General features: G+C 32.7%; 1 protein-coding gene across 1 annotated transcript; it reads right to left on the reverse strand.

Moving 5' to 3' along the window:
* Positions 1-121: 121 nt before the first annotated feature.
* On the reverse strand, positions 122-27,424 carry LOC110999834 (serine-protein kinase ATM). Its single transcript, XM_022269070.2, has 35 exons — positions 26,883-27,424; positions 26,640-26,733; positions 26,050-26,214; positions 25,482-25,711; positions 25,177-25,275; positions 22,008-22,232; positions 21,115-21,242; positions 20,560-20,784; positions 18,661-19,739; positions 17,920-18,338; positions 17,186-17,641; positions 16,591-16,911; positions 15,688-16,193; positions 14,971-15,142; positions 14,294-14,534; positions 13,557-13,795; positions 12,402-12,682; positions 11,932-12,130; positions 11,127-11,412; positions 10,264-10,731; positions 9,604-9,805; positions 8,645-8,810; positions 7,855-7,961; positions 7,677-7,784; positions 6,809-7,023; positions 6,173-6,388; positions 5,300-5,464; positions 4,805-4,911; positions 4,297-4,413; positions 2,847-2,948; positions 2,267-2,454; positions 1,746-1,852; positions 926-1,040; positions 551-672; positions 122-417 (listed from the first exon to the last, which is right to left on the reverse strand). The coding sequence occupies exons 1-35, from the start codon at positions 27,081-27,083 to the stop codon at positions 224-226; spliced, it is 8,265 nt and encodes a 2,754-aa protein (XP_022124762.2). The 5' UTR covers positions 27,084-27,424; the 3' UTR covers positions 122-223.
* Between the last annotated feature and the right edge of the window lie 4 nt (positions 27,425-27,428).

The following is a 27,428-nucleotide window of genomic DNA, read 5'->3' on the forward strand; positions in this document are numbered from 1 at the left end:
TCTAATTATAGAATCTGGCAATACTGTCAGTGTGCATAGTTCTTTTGCCAATGGACTTTGTATCCGGCTAATAAATAAATTAAAAAAAAGAGCATAGTTCTTTATTCTTTCAATTGCTTTATTTAATAAACGAATTATAAATAACATGAACGGTTTTATTGTATAAATTTATTACACGTACTGAACAAGTTAAAATTCTTAAATATTAAATCGTCGCTAGATATCACAGATAGGGTTGCCATCCATGAAACAGCCTGCAGAGATTAGCCCGGTCTGTGGCACGATGCAGAAGCGCGGCGACCTGCCCTCGTACCGAAACGCCGCCCGCTCCGCTCTCCGCTCCATTTAACTTACTACGAACGGCCAACAAGGCCCGCTCTGCTAGTCCTCCTGACGCTGTCTCAGCACGTGACTCGTCTATAAAAGTAAAATATAGATATCTCTAAATTTACATGGTCAGGCCTCAAATAGAGGGACAAACAAGAAGTACTGGCGAGATTCCAATTAGGCTAAGAATGTAACACAAAATTGCCTGTTATTTATTACTTACTGGGATTTTTAGAAGTATTGGGCACAATCCAAAGATATAAGGGATCACATAATAGAACTTCCAGTATCGTCAGCAACGTCTCCTGGTTATCTCGGAGTAATTGCAGTGTTTTCTCACAGCATCTACAGAAATATATTTTGTACAAGACTTACTTGAAATGACATGTTAAGAGAACTATTTAAGACTTTGTAAACTAGAATTACAAATGAACTTATTTTATAGCTATGAAGATAATATTTATTGATCATTTTAATAAACTACAATTTGATCGATACATAATTAAAGATTTATAAAATTGTCAAGATAGTTCCAAAAAAAGAAATTGATTACAAATAATAGTTTCTTCTTTAAAAGAAGTTTAGCTAAGACGTTTACCTTCGAAATATTCCTTCAACACCGCTACAACCAAAGCCAGCGATGATGTCTTGAGTTAAGCGGAAAGGAACTGTCTCCGGAGTGAGTAAAGTTTTGCCTTGGTCGAAGGCAATCCCTGCACCGAAAACCAAACAATATAATCGTATTACTATCTGTGGCATAAGGTTATAGAATCATTGCTTCTGCTACATTTTTATTTTTTTTACAAGATAACATTTATATGCAGTGAAATTCGTTATAACGAAATACTGTCTATAACGAAAACATGACGTACATTAATTGCTTAGTTTAACACAAAACCCATACATTAATTGTATCAGGTCTTTTTTTTACAAACCCGAAATTTATAAAAAAAAGACCTGAGGTTATAAACAGCCTAATCGCCTTTGTATATGTTAATCGCATTAATACGAGTCCCATTATTGTTAGATTACATTGGCTATAGGAAATTTTGGTCTGTTACTAAACGCACAACTAACCCCTCTCTATTATGTATTAAATTTAGTATTTTAATTTTTCTCTCCCTATAACGAAAAAAAAATGCTTGGTCCCTTGAAATTCGTTATAAAGAGTTTACTACAATATATTAGGCGAAATTTGTACGATGCCTGTAATAAGTAAAAGTATATAGAATGTACGTGAGTCACAGTTAGTAGATTTGTTTATGAAGAAGCGTGTTTTCATACAGATAACTTACAAATGGTATTTTGTAGCAATATATATTATTTCACCACCGTTAAGATACAAGTCTCTTTTAGGGGTTTGGATTATGACTCTTTAGATTATCGAAAACATAACGGAAATAATATGCAGAACTTACCGAAATCTATATGAATAACTTCAGCAGTTGTTTTATCAATTAATATGTTTTGCACATGACGATCACCTAAACCAAGTATGTATCCGACCATTGACGATGTTGCCACACTGAAATAATTTATTAATAATTTATCGGATTCAATGTTTACTTATCAATATAGTTTTGTAATCATAGTCACATGCTTTATAGCAATATTTATAGTTAAACTTGTAAATAAAATAATAAAATGACCGTTTAGAATTACTTGCTAAGTTATTATTCATAAACAAATTAACTACGGTCTAAAGCTCTCTTATAATTTTCAGTGAAAACAAGAAGAAAAAATCTGTTGTATAAATAATTTAGATAAATAAAATGTTTAATATTTATATCCTATATTTTAGTATATATTATAATTTTTTTTTTGTCGAATCCTTTACAAAAACGAAATCAGCATTATTTAACTCTTTTTCGTGTCTTTCTGCCAAATAAAAGCGGAAAGAAAAGGAAAGAGAGAGAGTACTTGAAAGTGAATCCCGTACCTTCTGGTATATGCCAGCCTTCGTTCGTACCAAGTAACAGGGTCAAGATAATGTTCAGTAAAGAAATAGTGAAAAACTGGTTTAAACACTCGCAATATTTCGTTAAAAACCGCCAACTTCTGTTTGTTTGAGAGTTTCTTTTCTTGGGACTCTTTTATCTTGCCTCTAGCGATAGTCGGCGAGATATCCTTAAAACAACAATTGAGTTAAACTCATGTTTACGAAGCTTCTTTACAAGCGTACTTACTTTTTTTCCTATTTATAGATTTATGTTTTGTCTCGTTTATTTATTCTAAATAATATGAGAAGGATAAGGACAAAATACTTGTATATGCAAAATAGTGTTAATAAGAAAAATTGTATTGATGTTTACAATATCAAGACTAAGGCCCGTAAATCGAACCTTAATCTAGTTTCAAGATCTATCAAATCTTTTTTTTTGTATGAAGTTGTCAAACTTGACAAGATTGTGATTTTAAATAAGAATTAGAATGTAGACCGAAGATATGAAGACTAAATAGTTATTACAGCAGTGCACTTATAAACACTAAAAAACCGTTAGTTTTTCGAATATGGTTACCTGTGGGCGGTGACGTACGTGCGCGTGCGTCAAGTACGTACCGAGGGGCACAGTGCCCGCACACCACTCCAACACTCCAGAACGACGGGACAACGCAACTACCTGAAAGTTACCACGTCATAAAAGTCTACACTAATAAAAGAGATATTTAATTTTTGGTAGTTTAAAAAAAAAACAAAAATCATTTGTTCATGTAAGCAGTACAATGTACACTAATAAATAAAAAAACACTAGTAAACTTAAGAAACTAAACAAAAATTAAACAACAATTTCAATGTGTGAGGTGAGCAACTACAACGAGCAACAGAAGCGAAGAACTATAAACAAGAAGGCAATAAACTCTCCGCTACTCTTTTTAATCGCCAAGTTCTTTCTTTTACACAACGTGTGTAAGGAGCTGCAACCATTACACCATGTTCTATATGATAGCTTAAGTAATAAAGAATAATAAAATAAATTAAAAATAAAGATTATCAGCAGCAGGCTCGATGAAATAGGAGCACGCACTTACATTCTCGTGGGAACATAGTCGAAACAACTAACATCACCGCATACACGAATTCAAGTACGACCAGTCACCACAAGTAGCACCCGTTCACGAGTATGACGCATGGCCAGCCATCGGCCCCCTCGCCATAATTTAGGGAGAGACAACCCGACGCATGGACGCCGCCACAAGCAATGACATTTACGTGAGCATGACGATGCTTGAAATGTGGACTTGGTTACACAAGAAAATAGTAATAATACTAATTATACTGAAATAATTTGATACCACAAGAATCTCGGTTTGTTCCCTTTACATTTAAAAATGTCGTAGATGTCGACGATCGCCACATAGTCGCCCATAGTTTGTAAAAAATTATAAATTGTCGCGTGGATATGGAATTGGAAATGGATAAGGAATGCAATAAAATTTGAGTTTGAGTTTAAATTAGGCTAAGGTCCTGTTTCACAATGTATGGATAAAGTGTCAAATAGCTATGCAACACATAAATTATTCGAAAGATAAAAGTTCCGAATAAGATACTTGGCATTTCATGACAAATAGTGCTATCTGACAGTCGTGAAACGCAAAAATATTGTTTATCCTACAAATAAGTAACAAATAGCTTATTTGGAACTTATCCGGACATTGTAAAACAGGCCCTAAGTATAAAATCATATAAATTCCTCTTTATATGATACGCGTTGGCGGGATCTGCTGGTACGAAATAACATTGGGTAATTAAATAATACTTGATGTAGAACAGTACACGAAGAGCTTAGTACGAAATTTTATTTAATGACAGTTTTAGGAACGGATGGCGTAGTTTTGCTCTTTCGCGAATTTTTATATTTAATTAAAAATTAAATTTATTTAATTAAAGGAATTTGATTTTTTGAAAATTGATTTTGATTTTTTTTAATTATAAAAATGTCTACCCATTCCCCACCAGGCCATACATACCTTATAGGTGCGAATGAGTAATTTATTATGATATGTAATTGGATTCTTTTCAAGCAGTGTATTGACGATCGAAAACACTTGTTGCATCACCGCGTCTTGTCGCATATCATCTTCGCCCTGAAATATAACGCTATTAGCATATCTGATGGACTATGGTTTCATTTTCAAATCATAGACACAGACATAACATTTATTACTAACAAAACACACACACACAAAACAATAATCAAAGAAAAAAAAAGTAAAAAAGAGAGAACATTTTTTTTAAAAACAAGGTACTTTTTATGTGTGTAATGCGTGTGTGCTGTGACTGTAATTGTCCCTGGCTCAACATTATGTTGAGAAGCAGAGTTGTCCACAGCGCTGGCCATTCTGCCAGAGACAACAGCAGCTAGTTTCGCAAAAAAAAAAATAATAGTACAAGTAAGCAAATTAAATTAAAAGTGTGTAGTAAATAATATAAAAATAAGAATAAGTGTTAAGAAATAGTTAAATATTCATCAATTACCTTAATTAATAGAATTCGTTTCTTCCCATCCGAACTGCGACAATTCACTTTCTTGGGGTAATTTATTCCACCCACCATTTCGAAATAGTTGTCAAAACCAGAAAAACCTAGAATTACATTAACTTATTACTGTTCTGTTTCCAGCAACATTTACCAATTGCACATAGTCGTCTAGAAAAGTAGAAACTAATATACAAATATACCTCAAACAATAATACCAGTTTCCGAGGATTTTACATGTAAACATTATTTACCAATTATATAATACTCATCCTCTAGAAATGCGTCGATGACCATATCTTAAATTAAACCGATTTCGATGAAACTAAGCCTGAGTTGGAACATAGGTGACAAAAAAATATTTCCGAGAAATTTGTGGACTAACTTATACGAAAATTTGAAAATGCGTTTTACAACCTACTAGGTATATATTTTCCAATTTTTTTATTCTGTTAAGTTAGGTATACAGTAAAATTACCAAACAATAATACTCACTACTCAAATCGGAGTAATTACAATTCCGTTTAATGGCAATCGTATCTGTCGGTACGGGAATACTATTCAAGTCACGGAGACGAGAAATAGCCTCTTCCTTTGGTAATGAAAATTGTTTGCCTATATCCTTGAAAGGAGATGTGAAGTATGCGAAGCTTATTATAGCTAGAACAATTAATATGATTATGTCATGCGTTGGAGAATCCATATTGCAGGGAACGTTTATACAGAATATACACAAACAAAGAAATTCTAGATTTTATTGAGGAAACGGTTCGAAATGGTAACTCAACTCTCCGCTTGATCAAACTTAAAAAAATGCTTTAATAGAATTCTAGATTTAAGATCTGTATAGAAATAATTTCTATAAGTGAAGAGAATATTGTAAAGAAACTTGAGTAAATCATCGGCATGTACTTTCATTCAAATAAAAATGATCAAATACAGAAACCCCGCATGTGGGCAATTTGATTGTTAAGGGGGGGGGGGGGGGGGGGCATTCGAATATTTATTAGTTTTCGAAACAATTATTTGTAATTTTAGTATTTTATTGTTTTATGTGTTTCAAATCTACTTACTGTGTTTCATTACCAATTTTCAAATTTGTTTTTTTCCGAAATTCTATCTTTTAAGTTTCTTAACTGAACAATTCAATTTTTGATATTAATAATTATCTATTAATTCTTTAAAATTCATTAATTCTAAACTTTATACCCGATTGCGAATATAATGCACTTATATTAATCTAATAAATACAGCAGGGAATACTATAGTCGAACAATAAGAATGGTGCATCAACAATTTTGTAAAACAGGAATAAATATTTTTTAAGTGCGTCAATTAATTACTCACTTCTTCGATTTTCATACATACCATCATATAATGTATCCATTTGTTTTATTAAAATCGCCGTTTTGGGATCCATCTTCTCCAATCCTGATATTAATTCTCCAGCAGCTATGACCCTTGGCTCTGGCGGGCTTCGAAATAACTGAGATTGATTCTTTCCATAGTTTTTGTCCTTGTCTGAATTCTTTAGATTGAAGAGGGTGGGTAATGTATGATGCGGGTGCTCTTTTGCACAGCGCACTGAAAATTAATATATATAACATTGAAATGTTTAGTAACAGATTACTTTATAGGATCCAGAGATTCATAGATCAGATCCGGCTTGAAGGACCAAAAATTTTGATAAGCCAAGAAAATAAAATTCCAGTTAAAACTGTGCAGGAAGAATATTCCAGTTAAAACTGTGGAGTAATGGTAGGCGGCGTGTGTTGGGGTCAGCAATCAAGTAATTGAACGAAACATTAGATAACACGCTCGTCCAGTAGCGAATGTTGTAATATAAAATCCTAACCAAACAAAATAATAACTAATGTTATGAAAAACATTTTACCATGAAGATCCTGTAAATAAAATCATATGAACATCAAAACCAAATTGATTTAAAACAAAAATAATTATTAGATTCTAATTAATCTAATAATTAATAAAAGCATTGCTTACCTAATATTTCCTTTAGGTGAACAAAGGACGTGTCATCAGAGGAAAGGCGTGGTGCGATCTGTGGTAACACAGTTATGAATTTCCATGATGGAACCGCTTTAAGGGCTTCGCCTAAACCGCTCAAATTTACTAAATTGTTCTCAAACCAGAGTGATATAACTCGAAATATTGAGAGGTTATTATCGTCACTCTGTTTAAGTGATAATAAATAGAATCTGTGGAAAATAGTAATTATATTTATTACATAAATACATATCAAATAACCATTATTCATTAACCATTACTTCCATACAAATATATTATCCTAACAGACTATAAGATAAAGAGAAAATAAAATATGTATTATAATAATAAAGTATATACACTTAATATTAAAGTCATAATATACACAATACAAACATATAAATATGTCGATAGTGTCGGAGACAGCATTTAGTAGTACCTGGTTTCCAATTTATTGTACCCACCATCCCAAAGGCTTTAATGTTGGGTACATTAAAGGCTAGACGCCATACAGTCCGTTATAAAGGAATCGTGTAAATTTATTCTGTATTATAGATACTATTATACAGATAGATAGTATAGATAGATAGTATTATACATACTTAAATATATTTTGGCCTAAATGTGAGCTTAGTTTTGAAATTATTTATTTATCTTTAACATTTGAAAGCTGTATATATAGTTATACCATGCCATTTTTTTAAATTCATGTTCAGGCAAGTAGTTTTTTTTTGAGAACAGGGGGCAACGAGGCTCACCTGATGTTGTGATACCACCGCCCATGGACACTCTCGATGCTAGAGGGCTCGCGAGTGCGTTGCCGGCTTTTACGAGTTTGCACGCTCAAATACAATGTAGCACCTACCTCATTGCTAGTTCCAAAAATGTTTCCTTCTCCGCTCTCGTGTTCGCAATCTCAGCTTCGTCCATCTGCCGAAATGCGTTGTTCGCTATCAACGCTTTCTTCTCGTCTCTGTCATAATAATAACAGAATAAATATATATAAAAATTAGTAATGGTTAAACGGTAGTTTCGGAATATACCTCGTGAGCGTTTGTTGAGTAGATCTCAAACTAGCGGCGGTTCCCTTCATACTCTCCATACATTTGACTTTATTCTCAAATGTAGACGAATTCATGTATGTCACCACCTTTAACGGTACATCAAAAACTATAAAGTTAAGAAACATGTGTAACTTTATTATTAATTTATGGGAGTTAATTTAATCCTTGCTTCCCGTCATTAAATTTATTTATAAATATTTTATTGATATCATTAAGATTACTGTCAAACTATAATGGCGTAACAGTTTTGTCAACCATCAAATGTAATTAGTACTGCACCAATCTATATATTTGCATATTTGGATTGCTGCAGTATCTAATATTTCTTTATAAATATTTTGTTTAGGGTAACGCAAAGAAGCCTAGGGGACGCCCTCAGGTGCGATGCCACCTATGAGGGAGGAGTATGCTCTCTGTTTAAACAATTGAAAGTCGTATCTCCCCGAGATTTCCACCAGGAATCGATAACACAGCAACTACTTCGCAAAAACAAGCCTAATGAAGCGGAAATGCTATGTATCGTAAGTGATAAAAAAATAAACGCGTGTGTTTGAAGGTATACATATATATACATTTCTTTGGCGTTGTTAACTAAATATTTTTTTATTTTCAAATAACTTGCATATTAAGCTAAGTAATCAGAAAGCTAAAATCGCAAGCAATGTATTTAATTAAATAACGTCTACACGAGCTATCTCATTGATTCTGAGGCTGACCAAAAACATTAAAATCAAGTCAGTAGTAAATAATTATTCATACAAAAGCTTACAAGTTTGTACTCGGCATCGGCGAACTGTGCTATATCATAGTACACTTTGTTTCTCGTCTCCAAATCATCGAAATCTTTGAGTACTTCAAGGCTTTTTTCTAAGTACTGATTGATTATATCTCTTGCATTTTCTCGCTTACACTCGGCCATCCATAAGCCGTATTGTCTGGAAATTATTCGTTTATTTTTTGTTGGTTTTTAATAGCTTATGCTACATATATACATACAACAGAAATACTTCCAATTCTTTTACTGAATTATTTTGTCTCTCTATCCCAAATTGTGTATACGCTGATCACAGCGTATACACAATTTGTATCGTATACTAATACGTTAATCATAGCTAAGTGGTTATTTATGACTATTGATAATGTATATTGATTGATTTCTAAATGATTATTATGAAGACCGAGATGCAATTGTATTCCTCGGTAAACCATGGACAATTTTTGAAAATTATTAATCCATGAAAGAAAAACTTTTAACTATTTGAGGGTTATTGAACTATAGCTGTGCCTCTCAGTTTTAAATATTATTTTCGTCGTGATGTTATGTTATATACAAATGCATCATCCAAGGGAAAATCATTTTTAAATTTAAACCAGAAGTACTTCTGATTTATGATAATAAAAGTGTAATTTGTTTGAAGCTAATATATCGTTGACAGAAAAATATGCAATACTTTTGAACGCAAGAATTCGCTTATATATTAAACTCAATGCGGTTCTAAAGTTTTCCTAGCCATTTACCTTTAGAAGTAACTAGTAAGTATACTTTTGTGAGAAAATCACGTTCAGTTCAACTTACTATGAGTATTTATTTGAACCATAGCTATTTACAAAATCTTACCAACACTACACTAATACAAAAAAAAACAAGATCTGATCTGATAAGGCAAACATAAAAGAGAAAATTAAAAGTTATAAGAATTCAAATTACTCAAATTGCCCTGAAAATACCTTAACGACATAGCAGTTAACTTGACATTATCTGTCTCATCGACAATGTTATCGTGTAATAAGGACAGAGCGATGTCCTTGTGCCCTTTATCCCACGAAACTTTACTCTCTAAAAGAGTTACTTCCTTCGATGGCTGAAACCGTTTTACCATCGCTACCATGCGCTGTGCAATTTGTACTCTTTGATTTGACAAGCCCAGTTCTACAATAGACAATTATACAGATTATATTTTAATTTTATTGACGAGATTAAAAAATGCGATTGAAATTCTGTTTAGCGACAGACAATGTAAACAATAGACGATATGTTTTTAATTAAAATATACAATTTATTTATTACTTTTTTTGGTTATTTTTCTTTAGATTTTATTTTTTGGTTGCTTGTTTAATTTTTTTCCCCTTCCCTTATCTTCTAATATAAATAATGTGTATGTAAATTTGTAATATCATATTTCTTGTATAATTTTATGCATACACTTTGTTTAAGAACTTATATATTATGTACAAGTCTTAATCCTTCATAGCCGAAACAAAATAAATAAATGTCTAAATTACAAGACTACATAAATTCAAAAAAGGACTGTAAAGCATCTATCTGGTAATCCTTGATATGATTTTGGATCATGTAAGAATGGGCACAAATATGTTAGAAATCCTTACCGGCATATTGCAACTGCAGAGAATTTATCTTCTCCGAATACAGGCCATTGTTCTCGGCCGCGTGTTGAAGTATTAAACCCCGTTGCGATATCAGACTTTCCAAATGCTTAAAGTCCTTGTACGGCGGCAATTTATCAATTTTCCACATATCCAGCAACACCTTGATATGAAACTTGCCGCATCTCACTGCGAAATAACTCTCTATATCCCGAAATAGATGTAGGCACGCCATAATCTTGTAAACGCACTGTGAATTCTCCATATTCAACCTCCTACACAATCGCGAAATGGCAAGTTTAGCCCCATTTAGAGGCTGTTCAAGTTTTGTATGAAAATCTTCAGTCGTTTGGATATTTAGGCAGTCTTTGAGACATGCATATCGAAACTTTTTGGTTATAGAATTTGTGTTAAACGTCAATTTTGACTTTTCTCCCAATTCCCTTGTATCGACAAAGTCACTCCAGTCACCTAAAAAAACCGTTTTTAGATTTAAATATTATAACGTAAAAGAGAAGATATAATTTTGATGGTACGAAGAACCAGTCAAGGTCATTAAGGTCATTTATTTAGTCTCTAGGCTTTTCAAGTTCTTGACCATAATGTTATTGAATAGTTTCTTATATTACACAGCTATTATTACAGCTATTATAAAATAAAAACTTTAAAGTAAAAAAAAGTAACCAAACCTCTAGCAGGCATGGTGAAATAAAAATAATATATTGTTAGTTATAAGATTTAGGAATATAAGTTTAATTTTTCAATGTTTTATGTAGGATAGTTGGTGTGGTATTTTGGAGTTATCGAATTAGTAGTAACTGTAAAGATAGAAAAATGTAGTGGAATAAATAAATAAAAAATCTTACCGAGAAGCGACAAGCAGTCATACTTGATATCATTGAGTGGTTCACTTTCAGGGCATGACTTGATATACTGTAAGGCTAAATGGTGCATCCCAGCCTTATGAAGCGATGTAACCGCTCCATATTGCAGGGTTTGGTCGTGCGAACCCGATAACGCAATGTCATGCAAAAGGAGGGAATCAGTGAATTGGCCTGTGTTTATCAAATGCTTTCGTTTCTCATCTTCACTTGTCAAGTGGGCTGTTCCACATCCTTCCACAGCATCAGGTTCGCCGATTGATACGAAGCACTAAAATTTATCTTACATTATTTAAAAATAATCGTTAAATTAGTTATTAAATGTTTTGTTCCATGTATATATGTTTTGTAAACACGGAAGAGTGCCTTGTGACCCACAGGGATGTCCTTAGAGTTGATAAGTATCTGACATGAGACATACATACCTAATTATATATTTAACAACATGCACACACTCACTCACACACATATACACACAGCACACACACACTGATGCGCACATACATACACAAACATGCATGCATAGAATAAGTTCATAGTTAATGTGGACATAGGAAGATACAATTTTGTAGTAGGTCTAGGTAGTAAAAACCTATTTTTGCCCATATAAGGGACACCCTAATATATCTACTGTTTATACCTATATAAACAATTTTTATGTTCCAAATATAAATAATTGATATGTATGTAAGCATAAACAATAATTAATATAATTTGAAAAACTGTCATTCGTAACGAAGGTAAATAAATGACTGTAAACAAATAATTTATTGAATACATAAGAACTCACTCCTCTAAAAATCCGTTGTAGATGTGAACCACCATCTAAGTTGGAAGTGGCATCTGGTGATGAGGGAGGAACACCACCATTTTGTGCCGCAGCCCACAACTCCCCATAGTATATAGCTACGAGGTTCAAATCTGCTAAAGCGCTTGCCCAGGCCACCTTCTTATAGTCCAAATTCAGGTAGTTCAGCGGTAAGGACTTTCTGTACATACCACAAAATCAAAATTAGTTTATTCAGTTTATATGCGACTTCAAAATTTGTTTACAAAATTTGCGAGGAGGCCTTGTTCTGAGAAGAACGGGCAAGAAATTCAGCAAGTACCCTCCCCATGTAAAAAAAACAAAATTGCGGGAAAGCACAAACGGCAAATGAACATGGCTTGAAGATTTATTATTATTAACAATAATATGAAATATGAGGGTAGTTCATGAATAACTAGCCTATAGAATTCATTCCCTAAGATAAAACTTACTTGATCCGATAATTTTTCGCTTGCAGCCGGATAAAATCAATAACTTGAAGTATGTACTGAATAATCATTTTGTGGTTGTGGTCGAGTTTACTTGACACTCCTGCGCAGGTTCCATCTTCCGAGTTCTCCAATTTATCATCAAAAGTAAGCTTCCAAATGTAAGTGAAGAATTGATTTAACTGTTCTCCCAGGGATTTTATAAGTTTTTCAGATTTTGAACGCGCATCGCAATCAAATAGGAGGCCCAAGATGGATGGCATCACTTTGGCTGATAATGTTGGCTAAAATGTAAACGTTATTGAGAATTAAAAGTTTTTTAAGCTTTGAGTTTTGAGCAGTATTAGCCTAGTGGCTTCAGCGTGCCACTCATCCCTGAGGTCGTAGGTTCGATCCCCGGCTGTGCACCAATGGATTTTCTTTCTATGTGCGCATTTAACATTTGCTTGAACGGTGAAGGAAAACATCGTGAGGAAACCGACATGTCTTAGACCCAAAAAGTCGACGACGTGTGTCAGGCACTGGAGGCTGATCATCTACTTGCCTATTAGATTTCAAAATGATCATGGAACAGATTCAGAAATCTGAGGCCAAGACCTAAAGAGGTTGTAGAGCCACTGTTTTATTTATTTTTTAAAAGTTTTAAATATTGATGTAATACGTTGAGATTATATAATAAAGACATGTGTTTTACTTCATTTACAATAAACTCGTTTAATAGATTTCTGTGTTGTCGTATGCGTTACATGTAATGGAAAATACACCTCGTATATAATTTATTATATGTATTAGAGTAAAGCAGTGTTTTTCTCGTATAGCGTACAACTCCTCGCTTCTATGTGCGCATATAACAATCACTCTATAATACGGTGAAGAAAAACATCTGATCATCTACCTACTTGTCTATGAAATAAAAATGATCAAATTTCTAATGACGTCAAGATTCATGTAGCCCCACTGGATTACCGATATGAATTCGATAAAATTTTACGTCAATTGAATTATGTACGAAGAATAATATTTAATATAGTTTACAAATCTTTGTATCATCACATATCTATGTTAATTTAGACCATTAAGTTAAAAAAGTGACCTTATAATTATACCGTTATTGATAAAAAATTTAGAGTTTCAGGAAGCATATAGTAAAAATATTACCTTTAAAGCACAAACCGCGCTAAGGACACCAGCACAATTATTCCCTGCGGCGATCAGCGATAACAGACTTGTCGTTATCCTAACGACCCAATTCAGGTGATCCTCGCTTGGCTTTGGGACCCAGAAATCAGGAGAATTAAACGACTCGAATTTTCTATCATCTATCTGATACTCTGCGTGTATATCGCTATTTAGCGGCGACAGAGGTTGTAATATTTCCTTGTTAATTCCCTCCATATCTGTCGATATATAAAATTTAAGTATTTACGTTACTCTTGAGGGTAGCCCAAAATAATTGGAAACGTCCAGATTAACGCCTAAACATTAACTCGTAAAAACTGATGTGTCTTTTTTGCATTGTATTAAGATGACGAAGAAAAATCTAATCTAATCATTTTTTTGAATATTACGTTATAAAATATACGAGTTAAACACGATGTCTACATAAATAACACAGAGATTTTAAGGTGGTAATACTTCTGTAGTCTACCCACGTTTAGCAATAAAATTAACTTAAATTTATGTTTAAATAACATTTACTTTTATTGAAAAGAAAGCCTATTCAGGAATTCTTCAAGTGAAATAAATTTATTAGTCAGTCCTATTCTTTTTGAATTTTATTCGTTACACACAAGTTACAGTTTTATTTTTTATTTTTTTTATAGAGCAGGGGACAAACGGGTAGTCGCCCATGGACACTCTCAACATGTTTTCAACCAAGTCAAGATAATACTCACCTAAAGCCAACTTTCCGTCGCGATATTTCAGAACCCGGTTTATAACGACTGCGACTTTGCTATTCACTGACGGATCTTTATCAAAGAGTTCGCTAGACATTGTTTGTAATGTTTTGTATGTAAAATATTCCTTTGCTGATAATGATTCTAACCGCTCTGTATCCGCTGGCGGCACTGTGACAAGTGTTTTTATATCGTAAGTGGCCATTTCGGCTAAGCAATTGCAGGCTTCTATTACTATCTGAAAATTTATATTACATACAAAAATTACAATCATATACTTACTTTTAATAAAAAGGACTAGGTGTATATAATATAGGAATTATTAAATTGTGATTGGTCAAATAATATCTCGTCCGACACGCAACAAGAGCCGCCTTTTCATTCGAACAAATGAAAAACAAAACACTATAGCATTTTTCCCAAAAAATAAAGGAATACTTTAGTAAAAGGAATTTTAAATAAGGAAGTGTTAAATAGTAGAAGTAACTTTTTAAGGGAAAGCTTCGTTACGTAACGCGTTACGAAAATGGCGGCGGGAGTGACGTGTCGATCGCGTGATTAATAAATCAGTTGACTTGTGTCACGCGCTGCGATACGACACGCAAACTTTTTCCCACTCCCTTGTTTAATGCTCAAGAAGTTTGCCGGTACCTGTATTAACTTTTAATCCTTACCTTGTCCTCGTTCGAAGTCTTCAAAATATTACTTAACCCATTTATAATACAGTGGACCAGACTATTCGAGCAATCCTCTGAAAATCCTTTAATATTTAACTGCTTACAGAGATCATTTACGTGATCTGTATTTGTTTTTAGAAATTGCCGAAGGTTGCACAGTATTTCATTGCTAGAAGAAAATACCATCATAAAAAAAAACGTTTAAATGAATTCGACCTGGCAACTTTACTGTGCTTTAGAAGCCACGTACGTGGAGAGCGCTTTGTATGATTCCCGTATGCCAAAATCTAAGACGTTGACATACGGTTATGGCTAAGTCTGAGTACCATACGTCAAAACTTACATACGTCATAAGTCTCGTTTCTGTATCACACCGAAATTCTTAGGATAAAGCCATCATTAAACAAATTGTATTTTTAGAACTGTAAAGGACTTCTTCGTTGTCAGCGGGGTCGTGAGTGCGTTGCTGGTATTAAATTTGTTCAAAAGTATTTAATTATTAGAATATATAGAATTAGAAATTTAGCTTTTAACTGGAATTCATAATTACATCTTACCCGCTCTACGCCCTTGACTTGCGAACTGGTAGTAAATGTAAATTTACAATTAATTTAATTTTTTTGAAATTCATACTGTGTACTTGTTTACCCAGATGAATAAAGATATTTTGAGTACAATGAATTTGAATGATTTTTGATGGGTTAATGAACTTACCTTGGGTATATTAAACTAGTTGTATACGTTTCTAACATATTCGTAAACTCCAGTTTAGTAGCACATTTGTGTTGACTAACATTGCTTTTATAAACAACACTATCGACTACATCTATTTCATTTAATTCCATCAAATTTGCATCTGTAGCGCTTAAAATTGCTAGAATTTTAGCGGAAATATTTTTCCGCAGCGATTCTAACCGATTCGCTTGTTTAAGCTTATCCAAAATCTGCTTTAATACTCCGACTATAGCTTTCAATTGATTCGTTACTGACGTGTTTATTGCATTAGCGAGACTGTTAAGAATAAAATTAAACAAAACAGCATCGCACGGAAAACCAATCTTAATGTTTTCAATAAAGCAAACGTATGTATGGAGTTGTAGAATTTTGAAATCTGCTACATTCTCATTGACAAAGTTACCCCAGAGTTTAAAGAGTATGTTAAGGATCACTAAAGGCTGGTTTCCTGAAAAATACTCTATGACATCACCGTCGATTAGCTCCTGAAAAAAAAAATTCATAGTATGTTGACAGGCAAACTTTATTACAATCAATCTTTTTCAGACTAGAGAGAGTAGCAAGAAAAGGTTAAGGTTAAGGTAATGCTGATCCTATTTCCACGTCCAGGAAATCAATTCCTGGTGCTTAATGGGAGACGATGAGTGTGTTAAAAAGGCGTATCTTGGTGTACCGGTAGCCCCAGATATCGAGAAGCCCACGCGAGATCCAAGATTGACAAGCGGTAATCTGGGTCGCTGCCCAGCGTACAGCGATGATCCGATTCAGACAATCGTTTTTACCTCTAGATTCTGTTTTCTATTGTATTTAATATGAAATTAATGTGAATATTTTTTAATGTCTCCAGTTGAAAAACAAATTTTAACTATTAATTTTACCTACCCCAAAATACCGCAAAACTCCCTTGAAAACAGCCTTAGAACACAAAAATCTATTCTTCATATGCATTTCTTCTAATTTGAACTGTTCTTTCGCGCTCTGAGGGTCACACACATGAGTCGCAGCCAACAGAATAAGATCACCCAAATGCTCAACGAAAAGATTGCTCCATTTCTCATTATCTAATATTTGTCTTGTTGAATGGAACATTCTATTCGAATTTTCGAATAACGCTTTGAAATCGGCGTGTTTCTCGCTATGCATTTCGTATTTCTCCACTACGATGTAGGGAAGGCATAACGTTATGACGGCACAGAAACACATCTAAAAAAAGGAAGGAATACTTTGAAAACAAGCGAATTTAAGTAGGTATTTTTTCTACAGCTGTGATACTTTTTGACATTTAACACCTTTGTCTTCAGTCACCGTGACCACGCACGCTGTCAAGCACGCGAAACGTCTTTTAAATTTAAAATTATGTTTAAATAATTATAAGTTTAAATACAATAATACATAAATTCAATCCGTTAAAAAAGTGTTTTTCTTTAAATGTGTAAAAGTTATGTTAATAAAAGACAATACTAAATTAATACATTACCTCGATTACATCCTCGACTGTCTTCTTAGACTTTGCAGCAACCAATTTCACAGTTTCGCTCCTCTCAATGTAACCCTTACAACTCCACAGTACTTCCGAAGCCACCAACCATTTCGCGTGCTTCTCCAGAAATACATCCAACTTAAAACCCAATAGATTCAAAGGGAGACTATCAAATTTCTCGCCTTCAATAAACCAAGAATAAAGTATATCCAACATATTGTTGTTCACATATTCATCGAAATTCCGCTCAGCGATGTCCTTTACAATGAGACTCAAAGCTTTTCTCGTGAGACTCTTATTCAAGGATTTTTGCTTTTGGGTGTGTATTATTTGGAAAACAATTGTATGGAGTAACCAATGCCGGATTTTGGATACGGCACAAAAGCAATGCAACACTGTTAGTGTACGATTTATTGTTTCATCTTTTAATACTATTTCATTTTCCGACGGCACCTAAAATTGAAACCCTTAAAATACGTGAATTTAAAGAGCGTAAGCAACAGCTGGAAGGTTGATACGGGATTAAAAGCCCCATCTTGCTGTATGGAGTAGAAACGTGAAATATCCTGGCTCCAGAAAGGGATTTGATGGGTTGTTGGAGGAGATGTGGTGCTGCATGCAAAGATCATTGAAGAATTGCCAGTTTCCTCACGATATTTTCCTTGTACGAGTGTTGATGCGCACGTATACAGAAAATAACACCCTAGAATAGAGAAGAATTGTATACTTACAGTTATAACAAAGATATCCAGAAGAGAATTGGAAATTTCCTTGACATCATCCACATCCAAATTCTCGTAAACATATTTCAGAAGATAGCAGCAATATATCCTTACAATGTGGCTATTTCCTTTTATCTGCTTAATAAGATTCGTATCAAACTCTAGTTCAAATCTATTTCGTCTATTAAGGTTGATAACTCGGGCGACACATTCGTATATTATTGAAGCAAGACGGGGAGTATAGTACAACTTATTACATCGTTCGTAGTAACCCTTAACCATTATTATACAGTTCTTTCTCATCACACTGTCGTTGTGAATCCAAATTCTGTCTAAAATCTTGAGTAATAATTTCAAAAGACCAACGCTCGCTGTAGAATTTCTAAACAAAACTCTACACATGTTCTTCATAAGCCCAAACACAGAATCTGTAATAAAATTCTTAAATATAGAAATTCTTAATTCGGAAGAAGAAATTATAAAAATTTCTAAAATATAGAAATTCTTAAATCAGAAGAAGAAATTATAAAAATTTCTTATATATAGATATTCTTAATTTAGCAGAAAGGAAATCATTGTCCGCCTTAGACCTAACATGTTGACGGTGTATGTCAGGCACAGAAGACTGACCACTTAATCGCCCATTTGACAAACCAATTATTATGAAACATTAACCTGAGGCCCGGACCCAATATTTTTTTTAGTACCATGACTATTTTTATAAAGAATAAAAATCATAAACAAACTCACCCAGATATTTATCATCCTCATCATGATCTATGACCATTTCAATACATTTCAGAGCACAATCTACATCCCATTGTACGTCAAATTTATACAAGTCTTCGTCCAGTATGCATTTGACCAACTCGTCAGTATACGTATGGGAATAATAGCAGTACGCGGCTAAAAAGTATAAGCACTGGCATTTTAATCCCACCGGCCCTATCTCTATATCCTCGTCATCATCCAGTTCCACCTCAGTCTTTAAAATTTCATTGACGGCATGAAAGCAGTTCACATCTATACACGATCTGGCAACACCGTTGAGAAAACAACCAAAATTATCTTGCAACAACTCTTTGAGGCACTTGGTGAATTTAATCTTCTTTCTGACTGGTTCATCTGAACGCAGTGAACGAGTTAAATGTACGAACAGTTTTTTCAATGTGTCTACTGTTATGAAGTATAACTCGGAGTTGACTGTAAATTCCTTTGAAATTATCTTGTACTTTTGCAACGACTCATACAGTTTTAGTATCAGATGTATGTATTTTACAGTTTCTATTAATGTTTCTGTAGAGTGGGGCTTTGAAGACAGCTCAGTCACTTTACGAAGAAAATAATCTAATATTAGTGTTAACATATCTTGATTAAATTCCACGGCAACTAAATCCTCCTTTGTGCTTTTAATTTCTTTTTTTTCGACTTCATATTCAAAATTTGAAAATAGAATACTAGTTTCCATATTATTCAACACCTCGTGAAGTTTAGGCACATCGGACGTAATATCAAACTTCATTACCATATTCTCATTAGAAATGAGACGGAATAAGATATTTTCTAAGTAATTAACATTAATATCGGTGATGCTCATTTGTTTTAACCACTCCACGCATTTAATTCTTTGATCAGAATAACAACAGTTGGAATAGAATTTTGAATAAACGAGGGCTAATGTTATAAGGGAACAGTTGGTGACGGGCATTCCATTTTCAAAATATAGAGCTAAAAGTGGTTGGACCTGAGAATATTTTAATATGTCTAATCTTAGGAAAGACCGAATGATCATATGAATGGATTTTAGAGTTGCGGGTGTTGTTGCGTTTCTGAAAAAAAAGATATGAGCAATTTACACGTGATGGAAGTGAAACCTTCAAAAAACAGTTTTTATAATTAATCATATTTAAATTAAACATTTTTCACTATCTAAATGTATTAAACTTTTCATTAAAAACAGTATATTTTAATGACAAATTTTAATTTATAACTTTAATATAAATCTTTAATTTGCCGAAAACTAAAACAACGAAAGTTTGAAATTCGATAAAAGGTAAAAAGAGGCTGTCTAATGCCTCCTCACTTTCTCCCACGTTAAATCTTATGAATTTATGTTTTTGTCTCTTTTTACTGTCGCTTTTTCCGTGTCATCCGGTTTGAACTCACAACGATTCTAAAGAAGTTTCACTTCAAAATATTTAAAAGAATACACATTTAACGCGGTTCACGTGTTTAATTATCACAGTTTTGTAACTAAAGTCAAAATCTGTTAAACACCGATGGTCGTAACCGATGACGTTGTTATTAAGCGCCTAATACAGTAGAATTAAGCTGCGACCTTTGATTTTGGTTAATGTAACCGGTATGTTGTTCTAAACGGTGCCATCGTAAACGATTTTACTGTATAACAAAATAATAGACAATCTCTAATATTGCATGTATCAAAGAACTGTGACTATAGGTAGGCTGAAGATGGAGAAATTGAATTTTTTAACAACATATCATTGAAGTTTCCTTAGTAACTAAACTAAACAAAGATAATTTTACCTTAATATAAACCTATAGTAAAACCTAAGTTCTAAGAAATAGACCTACAAAAAGTGTAAACCCCATGCCCCAGTGCTATAAGCCTTTATATGTATCACTTACCTAACACAGGCATTCCATAGATCATAAAACACATTAACATAATAGGTAATATTATTCGGATTTTTAACATAATACTCTATGACCGTGCAACACATTTCGCCCAAATTGTTAAAATCTCTGCCCATATTTGGTATTAGTATCTCCGAGGTTTTAATGAGAGAAATATAATCATCAGCTGTTAGAGTGTGTTTGAACTGCTGCACGTAGAAGTGTATTATATCAACCCTAAAACAATATTTCCTATTAATTAAAAAAAAATGGTTTGAATGTAATTTGAACTGTAATTGCTTAAATTCTCTTTAGTGTAAGATCCGTAAGTCTAATCTGTGGCTCAGTTTGTGCTCTGACAACTGACATGAGCGCGCGTCTGCAAGCGTTACGCGGCCCTCAGAGGAACGACTCTAGACGCAGAATAACGCGCGCATTGACAGTATGTAACATCCGTTGACGGATTCGATCATACGTCAGAATTCGTTGGTAAGATCTACCTTTAGTTAACTATTCGGCATCAGACTCTACAAAGTAAATTCAACAATGCCATGTGTGTAAACTTACCAAGGCGGTCCACTATGTCGTAATTCCTTTAATATGTCATTAAAACATTTGTTCTTATTTAAATTTATTTTCGGTCTCTTTGCCGCTGATTCGTCTCCATCATTTGAATCTTTACTCTCATTGAAGATCTGAAATAGTGTTATTAGAGATATTTATTATATACAGATTTTTTGGAGTTTGTAGTAAAAATGTGATTTTTTTTCTTTACATTTAGCATGATGCTTGAAGAAATTTACAATGAATTTATATTTTACATTTATTGTATACATAGTTAAGAATAACAAATGACGATATTTGGTTAAACATGTTAAAAACAAAATTATTGTGAAAGTGGGGATCAAACCCAGAACCTTACGTTGTGGCCATGTGTGTGTTAAATTAGCAAAGGTGGTAACTGATGCCGTAAAGGCGAAATATTAAGCATAATGACGATAAAAGGTTTTTATAGGAATGGGGAGAAATTGGCTGGGCCAAAAATTTATCTGCAGTTGAAAAACACCTTTTGTATGGCAATCAAGATTTTTAATAATTGACCAGAACTATAAAAAAAATATTACTGATCATTTGCGTGAAACATTATAAATTATATAGTTGATAATGTAATAATATATTTTATTAATGTGATATTATATTTGTGTAATTGTGTAAAAAAAATTGGCGACTAAAAAGAGTGGCGGAGAGTTTATTGCAAGTTCTTCTCTTCCGTTCTACACCCTTGATTTGAGAACTGGCAGTAAATGTAAAATTAGAATCATTTAATGTATATTTCTTTGACGTTCATAAGTGTACATTATGTTACCTATATCCACCACAATATTTTTATACTATATTTTTGCAAATACATTATTCTTATTACCATGTTTATTTAAAATGAATATCCTATCAATACTTACTTGGTAATATGTAATGGCGGCCAAGAGTGAAAAATTCTCACTAACAGCATTTTGTTTTATAGATTTTTGTATGTAATTAATTTCGAGACAAACTATTTCTAGCACATTTTGTAAAATTTTATACCACACCTCCCAGTCGTGTGCTAAACTACCCTCCTCATTTTTTAATCTGCCACATGGGTGGTGAAGTGTCACTGCGACGCTTAATGCCTTGAATAATAAAGACTGCAAAGAAACAACATGTCAAAAATACGACGGAAAATTCTTTCATATTTATTTTTTAGCCTGATCGCCGTAGCGTCGTAACGCAGGTGCACAACCTTTAGCAGGCATCAATCTCACATAAACAATAACAATTACTCCAAAGAAGACAATTATTTAGATTTTTTTTTATAGAACAGGGGGCAAACGGGCAGGAGGCTCACCTGATGTTAAGTGATACCGCCGCCCATGGACACTCTCAATGCCTGAGGGCTCGCGAGTGCGTTGCCGGCCTTTTAAGAATTTATTATTATTATTTTATTATTTATCTTTCCTCAATTATACCACTCGCTTGCCTTCATACATCTACACGTAACCTACCTAAGTATTCCCTTTCGAAACCTTTCTCGTTCGTGTCTCGTTCTCTGACTAGAGAACGGGAGCACTGTTTTTAAGGTTATATGTAAACAAAAACATAAAGAACAGAAGACAAAGTTGACAGTTCCATTCTCAACGCCATTGACAAGAATAACTTTATAGAGTTACATAGACAATGTATTAAAATGTATCACATAATTCATTTGGTCACCAGGCGTTGTGTTATAAAAGGTTTTTTTTTACATAAAACAATAACGATTTAATTATCGAATAATACTAATTTTTATGCAGACTATCACGACGATAACTTATTTATTTAAAAGTTTTACGGTTGTTTACATGTTTACAGTCACGATACGTCACAGGGACGTAATGCGCCATCTTGTCTAGAGAATTCTTAACTGAATTTTAAAAAAATGTAGTCGGTAATAAATCTGAATTTTTTATTATAAATAATATATTTTAGTCAATTCAGCTCCTATTTCATTCATATTAAATATAAACAATGTATTCTTATCCGGATACAATTCTTATATTTTCTCAACGTTCTCTGTATCATCAGAAAGATTGTCTGCGATGTGGTCAGAGAAGTATCTCTCGTAACCTATATCACCTTCTTTTATAGACATAGGTACAAATTGCGAATTGTCATTGTCTAATTGCAATTCGTCATTACGCGACAAAACGCTGTCACTGTCGAATAGTGTCACATCAAATGGGCGGTAAACGTGGCGTTCCATGTTCAAATACTCGAAACTCTTCACATCCATATCTTTATACGTTTTGAGAGAAGTGACGGACGCCACTGACGTTTGCGACAATTTGTCATTATGCGTCGAAGCACTGTCACTGACGTCTCTAAGCGTCTTTAGCGAAATGTCAAATGACGTTTGCGACGCGGCAACTGCAGCACTTGACAGCTGGACGTCCTCACCATTGAGGATATTTAATGTATTCAATATAATACCATCAAATGTAAAGTTATTATTACTTCCGTTAAAATTCTCGGAGGGAATATTAAAATCATTATATTCCGTATTAATATCATTCAATACACTGTTATCAACTTTAGATATTTTTACAGTATTATATGGGGCTGTTTTAACTGGAGGCACAAATTTCTTGCCTTTTCCTTTCTTTTCTTTGCTTTGAGTAATTTTTGTTACCTCTTTCGATATGTTTGAAATTGTCAAATTACTTTGATTAGTTTGACTTAGATATATTTGAAGCTGTAATTGTTAAATATTTATTTCCAAATACCTTTTTCTTTAAATAGAAAGGAAACTAAAATATTTTTTAAAAATCTACGAAATAATATAAGTGAAAGATATTTTTTTAGGAACCTAAGTTATTACTGTTTCACAAGCATTATATTAATTGAATGTAAAAGAAAATTATTAAAATTATATTTTGTATACGAAACAAAAGGTTTTATTATCTTATTATTGTATCTAATTAAAAAAAAACAACATAAGAAAAATTACCTCCATCAAATATATTTGAATCAATTTAAAAAATTTCAAATAATTCCAAGCTAATATTATCCTTTTTGTGGCAAAATAATAATTAAATTTCCACTAATACAATTTAATTAACGAAAAATCTTATATTTCATTAAAGGGCGGTTTCACTGTAAAAAATATTCGATTTCGCGCCGTGCGGAGAAAACTTCAATATTCGATTGTCATTTGTCAATATTCAACCATAGTCATTTTCGCCTCGGAACCCGGCTTAGGTATTTTGCCCATAATGTTTGGACGTTCTAATTTTTAAGATACACATAACAAAGCGATGTCAATCAAATTTGCACACCGTATGTACTTTGATCTAACTTAAAGATAGGATAGCTTACATCTTAATTTATACCCGCAATATTATTTTATTGCAAAATATGTGTTCATTATTTGATACAATTCTAACAGATGGCGCTTTGTTAAAATACCAACGTTTCACATATCTACCTTTCACATAAGTTCAACGGTTTTCTTTGAATAGTTGAGAATGTTATACTATAACAAAAACCTTAGCCACAGCAACGCTTGGCCGAGTCTGCTAGTCTTAAAATATATTATACGAAAAAAATGTCTTAGAAGGGTAAAAATACACACGATTTATTAGTACGATGCCCTTGTCGATCGATAGCTCACATACATGTGACAGTACATGTACTTGTCCGAACTAATAAACTACAGTTTAAAATCATGTAAAGCAAACAATTTACAATAATACTGTCATATTTGGGAAGTCAAGGCAAATTTTATATAAAAAACCCTTTTTAAAATTACTTTTTAAATGACATGTTATAGGATGTTAGGAATGATGAATAGATTGACACTCTCAATGCGAGTCCGTTGCCGGCCCTTGAAGTATTGGTGTGCTGTTTTCTTGAACACTAAGTCGAATTAGTTTGGAAGTCCAGTAGGTAAAAACTGCTTTAAATAACACTCAAATGTGTAACGACATATATCTAGATGATAATTAAACTGTGTTTTGAGAGCGTAATCAAAAAACATTTTTTGTATCGATATAAATAGAAATATATGTGTCCAGTTAATATGTTCCTGATGATAATGAATTAAACGGGACAAACCTTTTTCTTAACATCCATATTGTGGTCATAAAATTTAAATATTATAGGAAGTACATTTTCAGTGAACTCGCAGATCATATGACGAGATTCTGTGGACAGCTAAAACACGATATTAATGTTAATATAAAATGTTATATTTAAGTATAACATACATTCAATTTAAAAATTCACATAATATCTGTTATAGTGTGAAATTAAAAGCAATTTATAAGCCTATTCTGCAGTTTAATGGCAACCTTGACTTCTAATTATAATTATCATTTTAGAGACCTATTGCTCTATGGTTATATAATAAAAACAATTACCAATTCCACCAATAGTATGAAAATCTTCATAACAAAGTCCTGTGTCTTTTTATCGTCCATTATTTTTTTTAAACATTTATTTATATCTCCTAATGAATCTCTAAGGCATACAACAAATTGAACAGTGTTGCTAGCATTTTTAATAACCAGCCATAGTAATTTGAACTTTGTTAAAATATCCAAGTGTGATGAATTAGTTAAACAGAGGTTCACACAAGCTTCGAGTAAATCTGTAATAACACTTATTTTTAATTTCTCTAAGAACTCTGTTTTCTAGACAATATAAATTTATATATGCATTGCAGTAAAAAATAATTACTTAACTATTTTTTTTAAATAAATATAAATAAAAATGTAATAAATTTTTCTTGTAAGTCATATAACATTTTCAAATAATATGGTTTTTCCCGTGATGTAAAACAGATTCATATATTTATAATGATATATTTTAGAAAGACAGGCAATTATTTTATAAATATACAATTCTGAGTTTGTTTGTCTTAATCTCTCATAACAGTTTTTGTTTACTTTATCAAAAGTAAAAATAAAAATAAATAAAGAAACTTACTTTCCCACATTGATGGAGTAATGAATCCTACATAATAATCATTGTTCAAGACATGTTTATAAAGGACACTATAATATGCATCTCCAATAGCTTTTCTTAAACGAATATCATTAAATATATTTAAACAAGCTTCCATAATAAAATCACATTTTATATGAGCACCACCTGGAAATATATAATACTACTTCACACACTTCACATGTTCCAAAATTGTTCCTTTATTATAAAAGTAGTAAAGCAGAGATACAACCCTACTTAGGCTTCTATATCTATGATATCATTCATATCATCTAGTATCGGCAAGAAAAACACAGTAGATATTATACTAGACATACTAGTTTTAAAGTACATAGTGAGTACCAAAGTAAACACATACATAGTGTACTGGGGAGGTTCTAACACATGACCTAACAGTTAAGAATTAACCTTTTATATTATAGGGCAGTGATATACCCTGTATTAATGCCACTGACACTTTGAATAAGCATGTCTTAAGCCCTTTGGACTTAAAAAGATAATAACAGTTTCAGATAGATCTGGAGTGTAGTTTTACACATGGAAAATACATAAAAAGTGCCTTAAGTAATTACCTTTATTTGACCCCGATACACATAAATTCAGAAGACTGGTTGAAGTCCCAATAATATTATCAAAATTCTTATTTGTTTCATATTTTTCAGTTTCCTAGAATAATTGTGATAATTAGAGATCATGTTCAAATTATTGAGAAATTTTAATTGAATTAATAATAATTCTTAAATCATAGTTAGGTGAAAAATTATAAAGGAATTTATATTATCATTATGTTATATTCATTTTATTTTGATACTCACTTTGAGTATATATTCATGTATATCATTAAAAACTTGATTCCAAGTGTAACCTGACTTTTTGCGAGTATTTTCTGTAAGTAAACTAGGCATAGCAGATCTACTGAGCATATCTTTTAAAGATTCAGCACTTTTCTTTCTCTCGTTAACACGTATCGAGGTGAGACCCGAACATATTTCTATCAACGATTGCTCCAAAGCCATGTTGTTGAAGGGTTATAATCACTAGAAAACACCAATTGTCTCGGACTGTATCAAATCCTATTTGTCTGTAATTTCCCATCCAACTCTGTAATCATTCCTGTAGTCATAGCTCCAATATTTTGCCTAAGTACAGACAAATGCAACTTTAAAAATTAGAACCCGGCGTTTAAACCGTCGTTTTGTCACTTCCTAAACTTCGGCACTTCAAAGTTTTGGATTTGTTAATGAACTATTTCTAAGTTACGAGAAATCCGTAGGTAATATTATGAGTATGACAAAAATAAAATAAAATGTTATTTAAAAATAAAAATAATAAATCATAACAAACGCTTGACCTTCGCTTTT

This window comes from Pieris rapae, chromosome 16, assembly GCF_905147795.1.
Source record: "Pieris rapae chromosome 16, ilPieRapa1.1, whole genome shotgun sequence".
Classification (NCBI taxonomy): domain Eukaryota; kingdom Metazoa; phylum Arthropoda; class Insecta; order Lepidoptera; family Pieridae; genus Pieris; species Pieris rapae.

Excerpts from the sequence above, each read along its gene's own strand:
- LOC110999834 (XM_022269070.2), bottom strand. The coding sequence starts at position 27,083 with ATGGCTTTGGAGCAATCGTTGATAGAAATATGTTCGGGTCTCACCTCG. Across the intron at positions 7,024-7,676 it reads TTTTTGGAACTAGCAATGAG|ATTCTATTTATTATCACTTA; the intron begins GTAGGTGCTACA and ends TATTTTCCACAG. Across the intron at positions 1,853-2,266 it reads AGGCTGGCATATACCAGAAG|TGTGGCAACATCGTCAATGG; the intron begins GTACGGGATTCA and ends AAATTATTTCAG.